Here is a 21,083-nt window from a genome sequence, read left to right as displayed (position 1 = left end):
CTCCTTGCTTCTCCTGTGTGTGTGTGTGTGTGTGTGTGTGAGTGTGCGCATGTGCTCGGGGGTGGTGGTGTGAATTAGTCTCCTGTGACTACAGCACTGCGCTTTCACAGCACGAGCCCCACCCTACAGCAACACTGCTTATCCGGCCAAATGGATATGCAGTGTTTACATTCGACTGATAACGTGCCACAAGACTAGGGTGGCGAGGCTATCAATCTAACCTAATAACTGTACAAAGCTTTTCACAGCCCATTTGTAATCACAATATTGTCCAGGTTAACATCACAGCACAGGGAACATCTAAATACTTCAGGACTAAAATACTCTCTGTTAATCTGACCAGTACAGATATAGCCTAGCTAGTCTGCATGACTCGGGGAGAATGTTTGAAAAGGCCTCCTCTTGTCCAGAGCTAGCAGTGTTGTCAGAGTTGAGACTGTCTGCCTGCCCACAGCTCAAAACAAGTGCAGCTAATCTATGTGTAGTGGTCTGGGCACTGCGCTCCATTTTGTCGTTGCCCAAACGGATCACCCTGCATGAAAGGGTGCTCCCGCCAGACAGCTCGCAGGGGTGGGAGGACTGCAGCGGCATTCTGGACGTCTCAGGATGCACGACGGGGGTACAGTTTCTTCCCCCCTCTCTCCCTCTACTCTCTCTCTCTCTCCTGAATGCATAATTCAATGCTGAAGCCCTGCATAGAGCCCTAGTGCAGATATGACAGCAAGCAGTAAAATATGCAGCAGGGCCAGGAACTCTGAAGTCAGGAATACCAATGCTGCACGAGGAGGTCTTAAGAGAGCAAGGGATGGAACTAAACCCTCATACCAGCCCATAAACACAGCCAGACTCGGCCTCCAACCAGCTGCAGGACACGGAGTAAGATGTCCCGTTCCAAAGGTTCATACAGGACACCAGCTTGCGTTCAGAAACAGTCAGACAGCAGTGGAAGTTGATCTGACACATTGGGATGAAGCTCAAAAAGATCACTGCGTTTGAAGCTGTGAGATTGCATCATTGCTTGATGCTGTGAAACATACAGTCTAACTGCCAGAACATGAAGGTACACCCTGTCTACTAGTTAGAACTGCCTCTAGTCTCAGTACGCCATGACCGATCTAGTCTGTGTAATTTGTTTTTAAGTGTTTGCCAGCCTGTGACGGGACACAAGGTAAGGTTCTGTCTTGGACCAGGGCTCAGTGGCTGCACCACAGACACTCAGGAGCTACAGGCATAGATTGAAGGCCTTATATTGCTAGCAGCAATAACATAACAAAACTCAAAGCAAAGACCAGTAATCACATTGTCCTTGTAGTACTCCAACTTAGTCTTCTAAGCTCCAGCTCACCTCCTGCATGTCTAATCCCTTGAAAGCCCATTCTAATGACTCTTCCCCTCACCTGGGCAGGTGGCAGGCTGCTGCCCAGTACACCCAGGATGCCTGTCTGCTGAGGAGGCCAACTGGAGGTCTGTGGGAGAGGGGGATGCTCCCTGTCGGTCACAAGCTAAACAAGACAGGGGAGCCAGTCTTTTAAAGTGTGTTGTAGCCTACCTGTTGAAAAGTTTAATGACAAAGAAAATGCTAGGATTGCAACAATTATATTTCTAATTGAGTAGTTGGCAACTATGTTGGTAATTGGTTAACTGGTTTGTGTTATTTCTCAAGGATAATGCCTCAAAATTCCCTGATTGCAGCTTCTTAAACATTCATATTTTCAGCTTTACTTACTCCTCTACGACAGTAAACTAAACATCTTTGGCGTGTGGACAAAGAAAGGCAGTTGAGGACTATTTTGGTGACTGGCAATATATTGATCTAACATATGATCAATTATTTGATAAAATAATCAACAGATTAATCGACTATGAAAATAATTGCTAGTAGCAGCCCTACAACAAGCTATTCCCTCAGCTCATTTTTCCAGATCTCACACAAATTATGAGCATGACTAATTGAATAAATAACCAAGAGTTGGTGGCGGGTCCATGAAAAGTACCCTGTACTAATGTGATGGCAAATAGGAAGAAACCGCATCGGGAGATTCTGACAAAAGATTTAGTTTTCTACACAAAGAGGGAACTTTGTGCAAGCTGCCTCCTTAGCCAATACTTCATCTCAAGTTACATCAGTATACATAGACCTATTACAATGAGTATATTAATATCCTCCACCACTCAAAACTATCTGTAAACTAGATGTACCGCATAGCAGTACAAAATATGACTGCCGCTCAGTTCTGCACATTCTCTCCACAGAGATAAAGAAAAAACTTTTACAACTCCTCTATGACCGTGCTAGCACTAGTGGCGATCATTATGATTAGGAGGAAAAGGTTGACTTTGAGATGTAGCCTGCTTATGAAAACTCTGAATGCATGCCAGGACAGGACAGGAGCTCTCCAAACCAATCCTGATACAGCACACTCCACCAGCCTACAGCCAGACAGCTGAAACATTGCATTGCTATACTGTGCATTGTGTAAAATACACAGACCTGAGACCTGGTTGACACAGACAGACTGAATCTTCAGCGTGAAATGAACTGCAGGCAGCGACAGTGCAGAGTGTTCGCTATGTGTGTGTGTGTGTGTGTGTGTGTGTGTGTGTGTGTGTATTAACACATCGCCGCCTCTGGGGAGAGGGACTGGGAGGCATCCAAACCCGTCCCTTGAGTCACCCCATCGCATACTGAAAGACCTCGCACGGCACAACATTTGACTGGAGCTACGACGTCACTCCATGCCACAGCGCCCAAAGCAGAAAGCATCAGCTGAAAATTGAACTGGAACACTTACGCGAGGCAAAGCACTGAGTGATGTGCAATGGAGCCGGGCTGTCTTGTGCTCAGTCGTACCCTCAAGACTGAGGCTGAGCTGGATCCTAGCTCATTGTGGCAGAGCCTTTAGAAAATACAGGGCTTGCATACTATGTGTGCCTGGAACCGTAAAGCTTTTAACATCAAGTATCCTCTGCAGAAAAAAACAATAATATTGACCCTCTTCTCCTCCGACCACCTTATGCGAAAAGAAACACAAAGGGTGGGGGGCATGGTGGGGGGGGGGTAGTTCTGAGAGGTCATTGTGTCTGGTCATTGGCCACTGCTGACTATGATGGAATGGAGTTGGAGGAAATACACACACCAAAAAAATGTTTAGCTGTTCGCAAAGCCTGTGTTTCTCTACAAGTCTGAGCAGCAATAGTGGTCAACACAGAGACACGTCATGTGAAGTCATAGAAAAACTGTCCCATAAAATAACACACAGAAAATCACTTAGGGCTCCCTCGAGCAAATCATCCTAGCGTAATTTGGCCGATGCCCCCAGAGAAGAAACTGCATTTATGGCACATTAGGATGCGAGAGTCGATTTTTCAGTCAAATGAAGTCACCAGGACGGTCATTCATCTGAATGTGGAGCTTTGTTCAAAACTGTTAGAATATTACATGGTGACCTGTGTAAAAAGCCCGAGGAATTAATCACATAACATTAGAGGAGGAAACATGCGGGGAGGAAGAAACCACAATCTGATAGTTTTAGACAGTCACACACTGTACATAAAGGTTGATGACGTCACTACTCCTCCAGATCTGAAGTCCTGACCACACGGAGAGGGCCAAGGCAGGAACGCTGCTCCCGAAACCTCTGGAGACGCTGTTAAATAAATCAAGTCAGTTCCGCCCGTGCCCTGCTGACCGGGGTTCCTATGTGTGCACTGTAGGGATGGACAGGGAAGCCTGCTACGCTCGCCTGCCAGGACAGAGAGAGAGAGAGAGAGAGAGGGAGGGAGGGAGGGGAGAGGAGGGGGCAAAGCGCTGGGCTTGGCATGGCTTGACATGGATGGAGGTCCACAGGGCTCTGCTGTGCGCCCCGGAGCAGAGCCTTCACCGGGGGGGTGAGCGAGCGAGCGTAGCCATGCGTGTGCAGAAAGCATCCAGTCACAGCGCTCACACTGCTGTAGCCCATCTGCCAGCCGAATGCCAGCCTGACATGTGTGCACACTGCATCGGCAGTGGTGGGCAGGAAAGAGGAGCGGGAAGACAGGAAGATGAAGGGAAACCAGCAGGGATGAGACACATGACAGAAGAAAGCGACAAGAGTAGGTAAAAGTGATGGCGAGAGTGAGTGAGACATAATGACAGAGAAAGCTAGAGAGAGAAAGATAAGCATGAGCATAAGCATAAGCATTTGAAGAGTGGTTAAAAAGAAATCTCTATTGACCAGCTCCATCACACACAGTAACACTAGGATAGTAGTCAGAGCGGTCCAAAAACACAACAAATTTCCCCCCAGATTTTTCTATTAGTTATCTGTTCGTGCAATTTGTGATGTGCATTCAAAACAGGGAAGCAAATGGGGTACATGAAGGAACATTTGGTAAATATATTATTCTGTAATCCTTGGTTAGTACCTGAATAATTACGGCAACATGCACAGTACTGGGGGGGAGGGAGGGATTAAGAAGGCAAAGTTTCGCAAATCATGCACGCATTTATGGATTTTGCTAAAATTGCTCTTGGCAGAGTCATACTCATCATACAGCAGGATGCAGTACACTACAGTCTAGGCAGTGCTTTGCAGAATGTCTCTCCAAGAGATTCTGTTGGTTTGCACTGACATCACTGAAAAACTAAACAAATTTTTATGAGGATTTGGGAGGGGATCACTCTTCTACATAAGACCAAATAGTTTTTTTTAGCTTGTTTTGCCTGTGTGGTTTATGAAAAGAGATCTCTTTACTCTCTTTTCTTCACTTTCACATGTGAACATTTGTAACGACATTTATAACCCTAATGCTGTAATGAAGCACAGTAAGACATAAGATGGCATGCCATTGACTAAGAGAAAGCGAAGTTCACGGCTGCAGTCATACTAGTACAAGTACGAGCCCACAACAATGTTGCCGGATTAAACCAGTCCAATGCAACAGTCAATAACAGAGTGCTGGCCTGGAAGATGCTGGGCGACCATCACCACCTCCTCTCTACAGCAGCTGATGATTCATCTTCAGACCAACCTGTGCAGGGAAAGACTTCAGACAAAAAGGCAAAGGGTTCTGACACGGATCATTATGGGCAGGAGAGAAGGGGGTGGGGTAGGAAGAATAGAGGGTGGCACCTCCGGCTATGGGCGCAAGCAGGCTCCACGCGAGTCATCAGGAGGACAGCCTGTTCTGAAACAGATTACTGCTAATGAGTCATCAAGGGCCACTGGGTTTCTGAAGACCCCTGTGGCAAGCCCCGACGACGTGGGCTACTAAAATATGGCCATTTGCATTCAGCAGTAATAAATGAAGTCAATACCGCTGCACAGCACAGACACATAGATTGTGTATGAGTGTGTATGTGTATGCGCGTGTGAGACTAATCAGGGATTACAGGATGTGACCTCAGCATCGACAGCTTCTCTCGCTCAGCACGCTATTTTTCTGCAAAGGTGGCAAAGTTGGCACCTACGAGGGAATGTGTGATCACTGCAAATGAGTACACATGCTGTCCCCTTCTGTGCGCACACACACACAAGCACACACACACACACACACACACCACACACACACGCACGCACCACACACACACACACACACAAGCACAAGCACAAGCATACACACACATACACACACACACAGACACAAGCACACGCACAAACACTAATTCACTCTGGTTACTGCACTTTGGTCAAGTAGGCCCACCCTGCCTGCTTTTCCCACCACTTCTGAAATATAAAGAAAATGTTTCTATAATCTGTGGGGGGCTTAAGCTCTTGTCCACATCTTACACAAATAAAGCTGCACCATAAATCATAAATTGCCTTGCCTATGAGAAAACAGAGAAGGCTTTGGGGCAAAACACATTTCACTGGTGTCTATTTTAAAACCCGGCATGAGGGAGGGAAAACTTGAGCTATACAGACGGACGCAGACAAACACAGGAAATGGGAACACGGCATGTAAACCGTCTCCAAGGCACCAGAGTGTGGTGTCATCCCACCTGGAGGGAGAAACTGATGAATATGAAATGTGGCTGTGGTGTTACTCGGAGCAAGGGCTCTACAGGAGCCCCATCTTTAGAAAGTTAGCGAAGTAGCAGGTGTGCTCTGTTTCAGCATCAGCAGCCACCTTGTCCAACATACAGTGTTAGCAGATTTGCACAACGGGAAGAAAACACATGCCCCCAAAAATGTTTTGATTTATGCCCTAGTCTTGGCTCAGGAAGAAATTGCATATAGCAGACAATTGTGAATCATTCAGAAAAAGAAATAATGCACGGTGAGAAAAAGGAAGGGGGGCGTTTTGTTTTTGAAGCACATGGAAAATAAGCCGTCATCATGATCCTGATGACACTTAGGATGATTACATTCCTTTAGTTAAAATCCCTATGTCAAAGTACTGCAAAGAATCGGGATAGAAACGAACCGTATCACACCATATGACAACCTTAATAAGCTCTACTTCTCATCAATCCGTTGGCTACTTTGCGCGCTAAGAGGACTGGACCTTACCTTTGTAGTAACAATGCATATGCAATCCATCCTTCCGTATCGGCTAGACTCACGCTCAGCATTTCATTTCGCACCTTTGTGGCTGCGGTCAGGACGACAGTGTATCCGAACATAAATACATCAACAACGCTGTCCCAGCCGTAACGGGGGTATGGGGAACTACATCTTAGCACTTCTTATGTCAACCCTCCTTCCAATATCCGTAAAGTTCATGAAATGCGAGTACGACGCAACTGCCAACTCGTATAAGATGATGCCGGGAGCGCGTGGAGAGTTTACAGCGTCGGGGAGCGCACTGCTCCAGACCATGCAAATTCCAATTCAGCGACATGTGCAATTATGCTTGCGTTCTTTTATTAACCCGTCACAGCGGGCTCCCGCTGCAGGAAAATACAGCATGGGTGGACAACTATGATTAAAAGTGCGCTTAAAAACTGATGCTGAAATAATGCAATTCTGTGCTGTAGTGGTAGAGTATACTTATTCCATTTAATTACTGCACGTGGCAAATCTAAATAACAGAATATTCCTTCTTCTTCATTCATATATCAAGCGCGACAATTACTCCACCTGATTCCATTTCCAATATTAGAGTGGTTTTATCAACAATATTAATAACCTATCATCCCGGATTGGTCGAAGATTTGTCGTTATCTCCTAGTCATGGTTTGAGCGATACATTTTTGAAAGCACTTGCTTACGTGAGACAAACTACAAATCAGGAGATTAATGTACTCTACACATCGTGTCTGGCAATAATCGATAAGTGCATACAGGCGGTGAGTGTCACAGTAAATCCTTGAGGTACAAGACTTAAAGCATAGTGCCTCTGCGCACTGTTAAGTGAGCCACAGACTGTAGGCAACGTCGAGACGCATCAGTTAGGACCCGATTACTTTCCCAGCATCACCAAATACAAAGTGATGCGCTGTTTCTGACCGTGTTCACTTGCACCAGGGAAAGGCAATTACCCCCCCCCATTCCCAAAATATGTACAAATGCCTATTCCTGCAAATGTGGTTTATTATGCCCATTTTACAGTTTCATGAAGACCAAGATGCAAATGTCCACAAATAAGCAGATGATTAACATCAAGGGGGGGGGGGGCTATTTATAAACATCACCACTGTATTCAACATTCAATAACAACTTCACTTCTACTGTACTGTGGCTGATCTCTTGGTCATAGCATATTTGCCATGTTAGCAATTAGCAATTGGTCATGGGGGTAAGGGTTGGGGGGAAAGGAAGCTAAGAGGGTTTTGTACTTGAGATCATTACAACTTAATGGTTTCCATTAATCCATATATTTGACTGACTGACTAGGCATTCTCATCAAATTGCCCATTGACATGTTTGTAGTTAATCATCACAGCAAGTGGTGGGGAAACATAGTAAGCACAGCCTTCATATACTGTAAAATCCCTTCATCAAAGCAGCACAGTGTGGAGAGATGCCCCGTAAAGACTGGCCCGCTGTGAGAGACTACATCACACTGAAGTGCAGCACACATAAATATTTTATTTGTGTAGATTCAGTGATTAGACTTCAACCTCACAGCCCATCCCTCTTGCTTCAGAAGACCCATGCTTAGACAAAACTGCTCAGAACAAATCCTTTTTTTTTGCTGAGGCCTTCTCCTTGAGCAAGGGGGGAGGGGGGGGGGTATTTATCATGTTTCCGATTTTGCATTTCCCAAACTTCCTTGTGCAAACTTTCTTTTAAAGCAAAATAAGGTGGGTATGTGCAGAAGGACGGCCTGGCAGGAAATATGCAGTGAGGCAGTGGAGCATGAAGAGGCTTCCTGAAAGCTGCTCCCTTCTCATATTGATGACCACACGCTTCTTGACTTTGTGTTTCCATGGTGGCCACCGTATCACACAGACACACATACACAGAGCAGACAAACACTTCAGCAGACAGAAATATAAATAAATAAAACAAACACACACACACACACACACACATGTATGCATGCATACAAAAATGAGTACTTCCACAACCACTTTTCCACATAAAAAATACCTCATGGAATTAGCTGTAGAATCCAATTATATAGCAATAGGGACATAGAAATCGCAAATAGGAATCTTGCAGCTGCCAACAAACTCTGTGCCTCTCCCTTGCTACTTGACAACATAAAACAAAGCCTCACGTTTGGGCCTCTCCACACAAAAACTTTGTTTCAGTGTAACATGGAGCTTGCGGGCTCTTTTGCAGCTCGTCACTGCTCTGCTCTGTCTTGGAGAAACTTGTGCAGGCTAAAATAACCGCTGACCACCCGAGGAGGCAGCCTGGGCATGACTAACACTGCAAATGGCTGGTTTTTCAAAAAGGAACAAAAAGAACGTTGAGTTCAGTGGGAGGGATTTAAGCCCTTTCAGACAGCTTTATGTGCAAGCACAAATCTGTGCGCCATTCAAAAGAGTGCAGACCATAATGTGAACAGGCCATTCATTCATTCATTAACATACATACCCACCCCTCCTCCCAACATCAACCCACGTAAAATAGACTGTGATCCAACCCATGTTAGCAGTTTGAACATGATGAGTTATGAGTTAATAAAACAAACGAGGAACCATACTGAGGTAACATCCACCAACAGAAAGATATAAATAATCCATATCACCAGCCAACACAGGACATCACAACAAAAGAAAAACAAACATCACAATGACTGATGGCGTCCCCATTCTCCAAAACAAAACCACAGTCCAAAGCTAAACAACAAAAGACCTGCAAGCCCAGCCCAGGTAAATGAAGAGCAACACTGATATATGAGCCACAGACAGGGTCCCATGTTCCAGGCAAAGGGGTAATGGAGGGTGTGGAGTGGGATCCAGGCATGCGGTGGGGGACATTGCCCCACCCCCACCCATAGGGAGAGGTCCCCAGCGGTACAGCACAGTACTTACTTGGTCCAACTCTGAGGGAGACGCTCGAGCTTTAGCAAGCACGTGTAGTATTTCATTAAGAAGGGGAGAGTCCTGTCATAATGATTTGTTGATTTTTTTTTTTTTTTAGGAAAAGAAGAAGAGAAGAGAAAGTTAATTCTAAAACGCGTCTACCCAACAGATGATGGCTTGATAGTTCTTATTAATATTTCTTTCTTTTTACATATCGTTTTAATTAAAATGCACCACAATGCTTGAGCAGTGAAAAACTCAACTTGATATCCCTTGTGTTTAGAAATAGTGGAGTGGCGAGTGAATGCAGAAAGAAGACGAGTCGAGCAGCTGGTCAGGTCACTGGACTGATGGTATGTATCTTATTAGTCACAATGACATGGGTTAATGGTGATTGAGATTCAGATGTGGTTCAATGTCACGACCACAGAGGGAGCGGAGTGGACTATCCCCGTTTTGAAGAACGCATCATCATCATCAGCGGGCTGCGAAACGCCCTGTGGGCTCACGTGCAATGCATTTCGGTCTTAATCCTGGGCACTCAATCAGAGGATAAAAAGTAATGAGCAGAGTGACTCACACACAGACTTCCAACAGTGATAATCTCTGTAATGAGACACTTGTTGATGTAGGGACTTGTGATAATGCATTTGTGATGTTGTCCCAGCGCATGACTAATGTTCGTGCCTAGCATTACGAGTGGGGTCAGCATGATAACGGGATGCACTTCCCACTGCAACACATTCCTTCTTTTGAACCTCTCCACACCTCTCCTCTGGAAAAAACATTATTAGGGCCAGCTGTGGGAGGTGGATCGCTGCGTGCATCCCGGAATGGCCTCACAGCTCCGGAGTGGGGAGCAGCACTCTGGGCCCATGCAAGCCAGTAACCAATTAAATACACCAGTGACTAGCATGAACTCTCTCGGCTGGTAGTAAGACCTTCTGTTGAGAGCTCCACTCATCCTGTGCACCCAAGTAACCACGACTTGAGTAATCAGATTAGGCAGCTGCAGATAACCTGCCAAATCCATTTCATCCAGGTTTATGCACCTCAGAAGAAGCCAGAGAGCAAAAAGCCCAGTGTGTCACACTTGCTAGCCTCCATCGCTCTTTCAGGAGGACAGAGCGGAGCTTTCTCCAGGTCATATATCTGCATTCTGTCCTCCGCAGCCTGACAGGAATTTACGACGACTAGGCACACTCATTGTCCAAGCAGGACTGAGTAACACAAGCTGCCTTTTTACAAGTGGAGAATTACAACGTAAAGGCCCTCAAGTTCATATGGTCACGCTATAATACTGGCATCTAAAGATCAAGATGGTAATAACCTTCTAAATACCACTGAAGGCATTGTGTTGTTTAAAAGATGGCGCCCATTTAGAAGGAACCATTTTTGAAGGTTGGCAAATGTTGATAGTCTTGTTTGTAGGCCTACTTTATAGTTCATTTTGAAAAAAAGCGGTAGTTTTGTCCTTTTGTCAGATAGTTTCCCTGTCCTTTGGTGGATAGAGAATAAAATGTCCTTGTGGTTATAATTCTATCGTTTGTTGAGTGCCATGGAGTGAGGTGGTGACAGGAGATTTCTCTGTCTGTTCTATCCTAGAGTTTGAGCATCATTCTCCACCAAGTTCCTGCCACCTCTGCCAAACAACAGCATGCTAATCTCCTCCCAATTCTAGTATGAACCAGGGGGAGGTGTGCTGCCACACATCCAGGAAGCTTTAAATCAACAGTAAATCTATTTGGCTCATTTTGAGAGAAATATACTTTGGACCTCCAACATTTCAGCTGTATGTCAGCATGCACGTGAAAATGACATGTTAACTCGTGAAGATGAACATGCTCTCACTCCCAACAGTCCAAGCCGTACCGACTCCATGACAATATGAAAATCAAGTGGATTAGAGGCACATGAGCCTCAGGCTCTAAAGCGGTTTCCAAACCAACCAGCAACAAAGCAGCTTTAATGCCTTCCACTGTGTTGCTCTCGAGCCATCATTACCATATTTCCCTGTCTTCCAGGGTAAACAAACACCTTCTAACAGGGATGGTAAACTATCAGAAGAGCTTACAGACAGATATTGAGCATTACCTTGAACAAAGAGTCATGCATGTGACTACAATAAGGCAAGAAATGTGATAGAATGCATTTACAATACTTTTGAAAAGTGTTATAGTGTTTTCAAAAGTATTCAGACCCGGCATGGTGTGGATGTTCCACTGATATGAGACAGAGGATGTTGTTACATGGACAATTCGATTTTTTCAATTACCTGCCTTCCCATTCATCAAAATCTTGATGACATTTCAGGTTTAAACTCACTTTATGCCACATATCTCCTTCATAGGCCATGAGGTATCATCTTTCAACAGCATGCAACTTTCACTGGCATGCAAGTTTCCATCCTAAAAGCTGCGACAAGTAATGCAGTCTTTGCCGTTCCCACACTTAAGCACTGTGGAAGTGCTACTCTTCCTGTTGATGTCTTATACATGAAAAGTAACTAAACGTAACAGGCAGAGAATTCTGGCAGATCTGAATCTTCACATTTGTTACTGACCAGTCCTGTATGAATGACCAGTCTCATGCATAACCTGAGTGAGAATCCTACCTCTATGCTGGTGCTAAGGCTGCTGGGTAGGGTGTCGGAGGTCACCGTTGTGCTTTGAAAACTGGGAAAGTCCCACAGGTTGACTGGGGGCATCACTTCCACAGCCTTCACTGGCTCCACACATTTCTGGTGATCCAATAAGGTCACTTCGTAGAATTCCTGGATATCTGCAAGAATCAGTCAGGAACAGGCATGACAACAACTTCACATTTGAACACAAACTTACCGTATGCTAGACACAGTAATCAAAATGCGATACTCATACACTTGTAACATTAACACCCGAGCTACACCAGGTCCACCACTGAAGCGCTGCGTTCACAAAGCGTAAAAATAGTTTTAGAAAACTGGTGTAAGTTTTTTGAACGTAAGCGCCACTATCACGTCTGGTGTAGCCAGTGATGGCAGTCCACTGATTACAGTGGAAGCTAACTGTTGCAGAAGACGCAACGCGAACAGAACACTTCAGTTATGTGTCCAGTGTGGCCTCCCTGTTAGAACTCAGATAGCTTAACTGAAAGAAAACGATAAATGAAAGCAACCCTGCTCCCAATAACTTTTCTTGAGACATTTTCAAAATAATGCACCGGTCTGAAAATATACATTTCTTGTAATGACAATGGTGGGATACCATCTGAGAACAGAGAGAACAGTTCCATTTTCACACAAAGAAATGCATGACCATAAGACTCAATTCAAATGAGAGTTTAACTAATATTGCTAGTAGTTATGCAGAACAGGTGGGCACGGGTCATACCACTACAAATTTTATTTAGGAATCAGTCCATGGTATGGTGCATAAATCAGTCTTTGATTACGGCAACTTCTCACCTCTACATTCTTTTCAGTAGTGACACGGTGACAACTGGTAAATTGGAACCAAACAGGCTATAAATACTATTTAATCTAATATTACAAACACAAACCTGAGCCTTAAGCAGAGGTCAAACTAGGCGTCCGTATCCCATTCACTCAAATTACAATTCATGATCATGGAGTAAAAAAATGTCAAAGCTGAATAGTTCAACATCAAAAATTAATACCAAGACAGTTGAATGATACCCATTCTTATTTTTAAATATTTATTCATACTTTTACCAGTCCAGCAGTGCGCAGGGTTCTACTGATAATGCACAGTGTGATAAGTCACGTGCAATCTGTATAGTCATTTGCTTAAGCTAACCTTGTCACACAACACTTAGTACACTAGTATTACACTTAGTACACTAGTATTACATGCAGCTAAAGATTGGAACTTAGTTGTAAGTCTTATCATTCTGAATAATTTTCTTAAACAATTTTCACAGATCAGAGACCCTCTTCTATGAAATCTCTAGGGTATAAGAATATCAGTGGTAGCTATTGGTAGTAGATAGATGTCCCCCTGAACATCTATAAATACACATCCCTGAGTAAACTCTAAAGATTAGATGTGTGTGGGGCTTGTAGTGGGGTGGCCGCGTTGGCTTTAAAGGTCGTTTACAGCTGTTTCAGGGTTCATCGGGTTACAATCACGCATGGCATGGAGGACAAGTCCATAGTCTCACGTGAACTGCACCTAACTAGTTTGGTGGTAGTAAACATACAGCAAGACATTTAAACGTTAGTCAGATGTCAGATGCACACCTAGAATCGATGAAAAGAAAAAAAATCATAGATAAATGACTGGAGGGCAGCCAAGTCATGGGATTTCAAATAGGCCTCTGCAGCAATGTATTTCATAATGAGATATTCCATTGATTTCTGCATCTTATCTGCATGCTGAGTGAGAACTATTCTAGAATCACTTTTTTTCACTCAGTCAATGAGAATATTGCTGACTCACTGGTTATCAAGAGATTGGGGCGAATGTGGGAGAATTTCACAGTTAACTAGCAATAGAAAATGAGTGCTCCTAATTCAAGGCTGGTTGTGCCTAGCAGCCTAGTGGAACGTTGTAAACAGAGTAAGAAACAGCAGACCGACAGAGTTCTTCCATCCATGCATGGCAGAGGTTGGGTGACAGAGCTCAAAATAAGTGGGCGATCACATGGGCCCCGTCGCGGGGTTAATCAGAGTAAATATTTTTATAATACACGATGGAGGGGGTGATTCCCACCTCTCCGGTTTCGCTTTGAAAGGCTGGGGCTGGGGACACTGTCTCCCCCTTCAAGGGTTTACAGCAGGACGAAACTGAAGATGCCAGATTATTTTTGTCACCCTTACTCTGAATGGAAATGGCTGGGTGACACCCGGCCACATCATAGTGCCTGGTGTGGTGTAAAGTAAGCGAATCACAGTAAAAGATTGCTGACTAAACATCCACATGATGTTCAAGAAGTTACACACTCAGTATTTTCTTCAGACCATTGTGATTTTTGGTGAACTGTGATTTTTGGTGAGCTTCAAGAAAAAACTATTTCTACCAGAAGTTAAAAACTGAGAGTAACTTGATTTCAAAATTAATTGCACAAGTTCAACCAGCCATGGTTAAAATTCAGTCAAATTCCCAACAGTCCAATAATCTGGGAGTGGCGGGTGCAAAAAAAAAATGCAGAAAAATGAGGGCCCGTATCCACAACGCATCAGTAGCTCCCGAGTCGCTGATTTAGCAGAAATGGGCATGTCAGTCTTAACTTTGGGATTCCTAATATTCTGGATTAAGAGTAGGCCTAATTCGCAAAGATTAAAAGGTTGTTCTTAAGCCTATGAGAACTAAAAAGCTATGTTTTGGAGAGCAAATTAGGAAGATCTTATAACAGACCATCCCAAATGTGATATGCAACTGCAATTACTGAAACTAAATTAAATTCTAGGCTACATTAACATTTTATTGTAGAATGTTACTCGTATATCATAAACATGTATTTGAAGAACTGTTTGAATCTGTGGATGGGATGCTCCATTTGTATCCATCATTTATGGTCTATTTATTCATTAATCAGTCTTTGCAGCACTTGGGCTGCAAAGCACATGCCCACTAACCAACACAGATCTAGGCTATCACCCATCAACCACTCAAAGACTCACTCAAAAGAAAAGAATCAATCCACTCAAAGAAAGAATTAATCAATCAAATCTTTAAAAGCAAACTTGTGCATGAGAGTTGACATCAACATCAAAGTTGACATAGCTTTGCAGTCCTTCTCTTATCTTAGGAGTTAGTGAAAGAGTAAAAGAGAAAACGTAAAAAACTTTAAGTGCAACACTTAAATGTACAGTAAAATGCATTGCGTTGTGAAAATGGACTCATATTTGACATCATTGGAGGTCAAAGTGCGTCCTTCTATTCCATCTTTCAAATACATTGTACAGTAGGGTCAAATGAGTCACACTACCCTTAACTTCTTGGAGCATCTGAATCAGTTTAGCCTGAATATGACGGAAACCACATGAGAAATTATAGATGCAAGACAGTCTTGACAGGACCACAGGGCCAGCAGAGAGTGAGGAGTCGTCCAGTAGCATTCCTACGAGAGCAAACACAGCCGTATGCCCCCATGTCACCAGACTGTAAACCCAACACACATGGCCCTTCAATCAAATCTCCTCCAGACCACTGCACAGCTGACGTCTGCTCAGCGGTACCTGTCTGTCCACTGGCATTTCGAGAAGGGAACGGCAAATACGCACATGTTGGGACGGGAGCGATGTAATAACAGCGTGAATCAGCTCTGTCGATTTAATCTTGTCTCAGGGGTAAATCAGATGCATGGCATCAAATGAGGTTATGATTCAGGCAAACTATAAATATGCCCCAAATCTACCACTGGCCAGACTTACAGGGAGGTTTAGTGGAGAGTGCTGGTGTGTTTAAAAATCGCTTTATTTCCAGAATAATCCGTGTGTCTGTCATGGGCCGCCGGACGCTGCCCTGGTGAGGTCTAAAAGGTCACCAAAAGTGCAGAAATGCTCTTAACGTGAGAAAACAGTCAAATTAAACAATACAACAAAACAGAAAGGTGAAATAAGATACGGGCATGTTTACGAAGCAAAATAAATGTGTCTTGACAGACCAAACAGAAAGACACCAAGTCAAAAATAATCTCCATGTGAAACCTTATGTTGTTGAAGCCCTCAAAACAAATGGCCGTTGCTCCAGGACCACTACATGTGAAGTCAACGGAGAAGAAGTCCAGTGATGGAGCTGATATCAAATGAAAGCGGAGTAAAACGAGCCAACAGGAGAATGCAACGGGATGTAACAGGATGAGGATGTCAGATTAGACAAAGTGTTGAGGGCCGTCAGCCCCACACAATCCAGATAACAAAAGCCCGAGCAGCGTCACCTGTGCACAAACAGGAGGAGTGACAATGCGCCGGCGTGGGAGAGCAAATCAGTCCCATCATCGTCCTCTAGTCTGTGCCGTCTCTGATGCCAGCCATCATGTGTTGATCACATTTCAGCGATTAGGCAAACAATAATAGATGGGGCCCGGAGACAGTGGACGGGTCAGCAACGCAACAGAGTAAAGGAGAAGTGGGTATAGATGGGACAAAAAGTAAATAAATAAGACTCTGTATGGAAGTTTGTTTTAAACACACTGTGCATTTTTAGTAGTAGTAAAAGCCGATAAATGTATCCACAGAAATAACGATGCCAGCACTGAAATTAAATTAGACATCACAATTGTAGCTAAAACCTACCCATTTGGACACTTGCCAGCCTGACATCAGAGAGCATAAAAATAACATATGGCAAACTGCACTCAACAGTCTACTTAAAAGGGCAACTTGATTATGAGGCACACTTAATGCTCAGCTATGAGGACAACACATCTATCGTCCTAATCAGCATCCCCCATAACCCCAACCTGTTTACCCCCATTACACCCCACCCACACTCTTCACTCTACTGAGTCAGTATAGGAGGCCAAGATGTGAATATGTTCCAATTGAATTTATTATTCTTATTCATCCAGCTACCTGAACTTGGAGGGGTTATCACATGTTACTCTACACCAGTCACCACCACATAAAGAGGGTGCACACAGAAATGCATGTGAGCGACTTCACACTTCTAGAGTCTCCTCCTGGTTTGAGGGGGCAGTTGATGTTACAAATCAGAGCCCTCTTCAGAAGCACAATGTCTTTAGGGTAAGTCAGAGACGGCGTGAGTGTCCCGAGACTGAACAGCATGCCCTGACTGCATACAGCCCGCCGAGCCGGGCCAACTCTCAGTACAGGTACTTCCATGTTCCTCCCTTCCTTCCTTCCTCGACGAGCCAGTCACAACAAGTGGTGAGGTTATCTGTTGTGGCTGCGGCCCAGGTCTCTGATAGGTTCATGTTCGCCGTGCTAGCACAGGGGAGCCGACTGTGGCAAGACCCTCCTCACACAGAGCACTGTATTGATGTCAGACAAAATGGGCCTCTGTCGCCAAGGGTTACCATTACCGCGTTCCACAGAGCCTGACTATACTCCGTGGCCCCGGGACAGACAGTGGCCACCCGATCTTTCCCAAGCACAGAGCACTCACTATTCACAAGTCCTTGTGCCACACTGTGCTGAGTTATGCAAACAGTCATTCTGTGATATGACTGAACATAACAAACTAAAGTCTAAAGTTCTGCTCCTGTGACATCCCCTGTCTGAATCTTCCACTGATTTGGCAAGTGACTGAACGGTTGGTGCTTTTTCTAGGAGGAGTGTTTGAAAGCACCGGTCTCTTTTCTCACTGTTCCAATTCTAATGACTAGTGGAATTGAGGGCCTGCAAAAAAGCTAACCATATAGAGCGAGCCAGTGAAATTAAAGGCCTGTGCAGCTGTGCCAATGCGAGTTTGCTCAGAAGGAAACGACTTAAATTTGTTATTTTTTTTCCCCCCCTAACATGGCACAATCTGATTAAAGAATGATTTTGTGCAGCTTTCAAGCGGCAAGTAAAAAAGATTTAAGGGCATTATTTTCAGCATCAGTTCGGTTTCAGTCCAGTAACGTCATTCCCTCCATCACTGATATGCATGTGCTTGAAGTCGAACCTGGCGTATCCTCCGAGCCAAATATAGACGAGAGTAGCAAGCAGGCAGACAGGCAGGAGGGGAGGCAGGCAGGCAGGCAGAGGAAGACTTGCTCTGCTCCTGTTAACTCTCATTCTTGTTACGCAGGGAGAGGGAGGGAGAGAGAGCGAGAGAGAGAGATCAGTGAGATCCACTGGTCATGGAGTCAGACTGCAGTGCTGAGTCTGACTTCTGTTGCTGCTGCTGCTGCTGCTGCTGCCACCACTGCAGCTCTCTGGGTGAAAATGCCATAAATCATCAGTGCTGGGGGATTAGGACTTGGGTAATCATGTCAACAGACAGATTACATTGTGTTTGTCCCTTCGTGTACACATCTTGGGGTAAGAGTCGAATTGGAAAACTGTCATTCAAATTCATTTTTCATTAGTGACCATCTAATGCAGCGGGGGGCGTATGTGTAAACAGCTCCCACAAAGTGTATGGCGCTTTTTTTTAGGTGGGGCGGGGGCGGGGGGTATGTACAGTAAGCATGTCCTGTGTACACAACAGTTTGTGTGCGTGTGTGTGGCAGTATGCATGCATGTGACCATGTTTGCAATGTGGCATGGCTTCACATGTCATAAACCTAACTGGCAAGGTGTCAAGTCCACCATAATGCAGCAGTTAAACTGCCTGCAAAAAAGTCATGGAGTGACTCACACTGTCTATAATCTGCCAAAAGACCAAAAGTACAATGGGAAACGTGCAAATGCTATAAGTAGACTACTAACATGTTCTAAACTAGCCATACGCATCTGTTACCAACACAGCACAGGTTTTTCTCCCAAATTAACTCGACAATATATGACATTTTTAAGTCACATTTGAAGGTCATTCATGTGAGTACTTTCAAGTGTAGGAAAATCGACAAGAGAGGCTTATACCTAGATAGATAGATAGATAGATAGATACTTTATTGATCCCCAGGGGAAATTCAAGTTCCTTATTCAAATTCAACCTTAACTTGAAGATACTAAGACATACTGGCAGACTGCCAAATAAACTCCTGTGAAACTCAAACAGGACTTTCAACATTCTTCCTGGCTCGTTGGTCTCCATGTTTTGTTTGCTGTCAGTTAGTCTGCAAGGAGAAACTCTAGCCTTGTTTCCCAGGGATTACTCCTGCTTCTTAAACAGCAGACGCCCATCATAAGGGCATGTTTACCTTTGCTTATACTAACAAATAATCTACAAGATATCCTTCAGCTACAAAGCTAAAACTTCACCAAATAAAGGAAGCCATCCTATCGAAACTGCACAAAACTGAGAAAGATCAACACAACAAAAAATTAGCAAGGATAATGTATTTCTCTAATGTATTTCTCTAACTTGTGCCACCTTTTAACACTGTGACACCTTTGATAAATGAAGACACAACCAGGCTCTCCTACACTGATTAGTTTCAAGTTCACACAGGCTAAATGCTGGTGATGCAACTAAAACTGTGATTAGAGTAAAGCGCATCTCTCACTAAGCACAGGAAGACTAGAAATGCAAAGATCCTGGGATGGGGGACTTTATTACCTTACATCCTCTGTGACTCGTCTGTGACTTCCACATATGCCTGGGAGTAAGGATCCATAGACAAAGGAGCACTAGATGGTAACTAGATAATAGGCCTACACTTCAAAAGTAATGGCATAGGTTCTCAACAATTCCCTGATTTTCAGCACTTGTAGGCTACAGAAACCGAGACAGTTACTCAGAGAGAGACTGGTATCCCCGTTTTAAACTTCCTTCATTAAGACAAGAGGAAGCCTATTGACTAGGTAGCCTACCCCACCAAGGTTCATTTAGGAATTAATGAGCAAAAGCATTTTAGAGATAATGTACCTATAAGTGCCTGAAAGAGGTTACTTTGGAAGATGTCGATAACCCTTTGGATGGAGTGTCTCAGTTGTCTGTCCTCTGTGTTGTTCAGTTTCGTCCGATATTCTTCCAGGAGCATGAGAGCTCGCTGTGCGTCTAGAGAACAACCACAAAAGTTTGTTAGCTGCATCACTTGGGAGGCGTAGGCTACATACAAGGCCAACACCAACCTTCCAGCCTTTTCCTTCAGCTGCGATCAAACATGAGACAGTCAGTGATAGGAATGTATCAATTCTGTTTTTCAGTTCTGTAAACATTAGGCATCTGCAGAAGCCAGGAGTTGATTTACTTGAAACAGTCACGAATACACATCATGTTAAAATCACAGCTGTAGCCTATCGTCTGACTCGACAACTGTAATATCACTGTGAGACCAGGTATACGTCTCGTGCTAAATATACATCTCTCTGCAGACTTCTCGACTATGACCACATGCACGGTCACTGGCTAGGGAAGAGTTATAACTGGGTGGTCCCAATTGCTACATTTTCAGCAGTAGTGTAACCGTTCTCGGCTGAGTTTGCGACAATTGTATTAGTGAAGGACCACTTACCTTTTTTTCGCACGGGCATGATTAGGCTGAATTGAGCCAAAATGTATCCAGCTAGCGGACCAGGCGCTGATCCGAATGTTAACACACACGACTACCTCCTGTTTCTGGGCGTCCAACCCTAGTGTCAATGGGTAACTGAAGTGCCTTTTGCATGTAACCTGCGGATTTCACTTAGAATAACGATAGTTTAAACAGATCGCTACGGAATAAAAAGAACCGCCACACTGGGTGGGCGCCCAGGTCCCCGCTAAACACAACAGCCACCAGCGGTACCACCACGAACCAACTAGCAGCTGCACTTCTTGAACCTGACAGCGTTGAAAAAGGGACGCCACGACACCACATATGCAATAGTAAGTCCTCTTCGTAAAGGGTCCGGACAGTTCTTCAGTTCCATTCAAGGCCGTCGAACACTTCCATTCAACCGCCAAGACCCATGTTTACTTTGTGCAATGCTAATTTTGCTCGCACTAAGAATAATTTGAGATTTTGCCGTCAGTGACTGCCAGAGGATTTACAAAACTCAAAATTGCAAATCCAGTTCAGTGGCACATACAAAATTGGATCCGTTGTTTCGCGATTTTAATCCTCACTTCCGCAGTCGTCCTTTCGGTTCCCCCTCTGAAATGAAAGATTGTTTTCCCTCACGTCAAACTTCTTCGTTATCTCC

At 44.3% G+C, this 21,083-nt stretch overlaps 1 protein-coding gene across 13 annotated transcripts in view; it reads right to left on the bottom strand.

Annotated features, from left to right (window-relative positions):
* Positions 1-21,083, bottom strand: part of dlg1b (discs large MAGUK scaffold protein 1b) — a 93,048-nt gene extending 71,965 nt beyond the window's left edge. For 7 of the 13 annotated variants that reach the window (XM_076295131.1, XM_076295133.1, XM_076295134.1 and 4 more), the window contains exons 1-3: positions 20,414-21,081; positions 19,825-19,956; positions 12,015-12,181 (exon numbers count right to left, since the gene is read on the bottom strand). In XM_076295131.1, coding sequence (XP_076151246.1) covers positions 12,015-12,181; positions 19,825-19,956; positions 20,414-20,432 — 318 coding nt within the window. In that variant the 5' untranslated portion in view covers positions 20,433-21,081. Of the gene's footprint in view, positions 1-12,014; positions 12,182-19,824; positions 19,957-20,413 lie in introns of all 13 variants that reach the window. The other 6 variants (XM_076295137.1, XM_076295141.1, XM_076295142.1 and 3 more) reach the window with 3 other exon arrangements.

Source organism: Alosa pseudoharengus, unplaced genomic scaffold (genome assembly GCF_046254945.1).
Source record: "Alosa pseudoharengus isolate Yale_2024_CS ecotype anadromous, Long Island Sound unplaced genomic scaffold, YU_APseudo_1.1 YU_APseudo_1.1_scf_2, whole genome shotgun sequence".
Lineage (NCBI taxonomy): Eukaryota > Metazoa > Chordata > Actinopteri > Clupeiformes > Clupeidae > Alosa > Alosa pseudoharengus.
The sequence above is the reverse complement of the archived record's forward strand: the minus strand, read 5'-3'. Positions and strand labels throughout refer to the sequence as shown.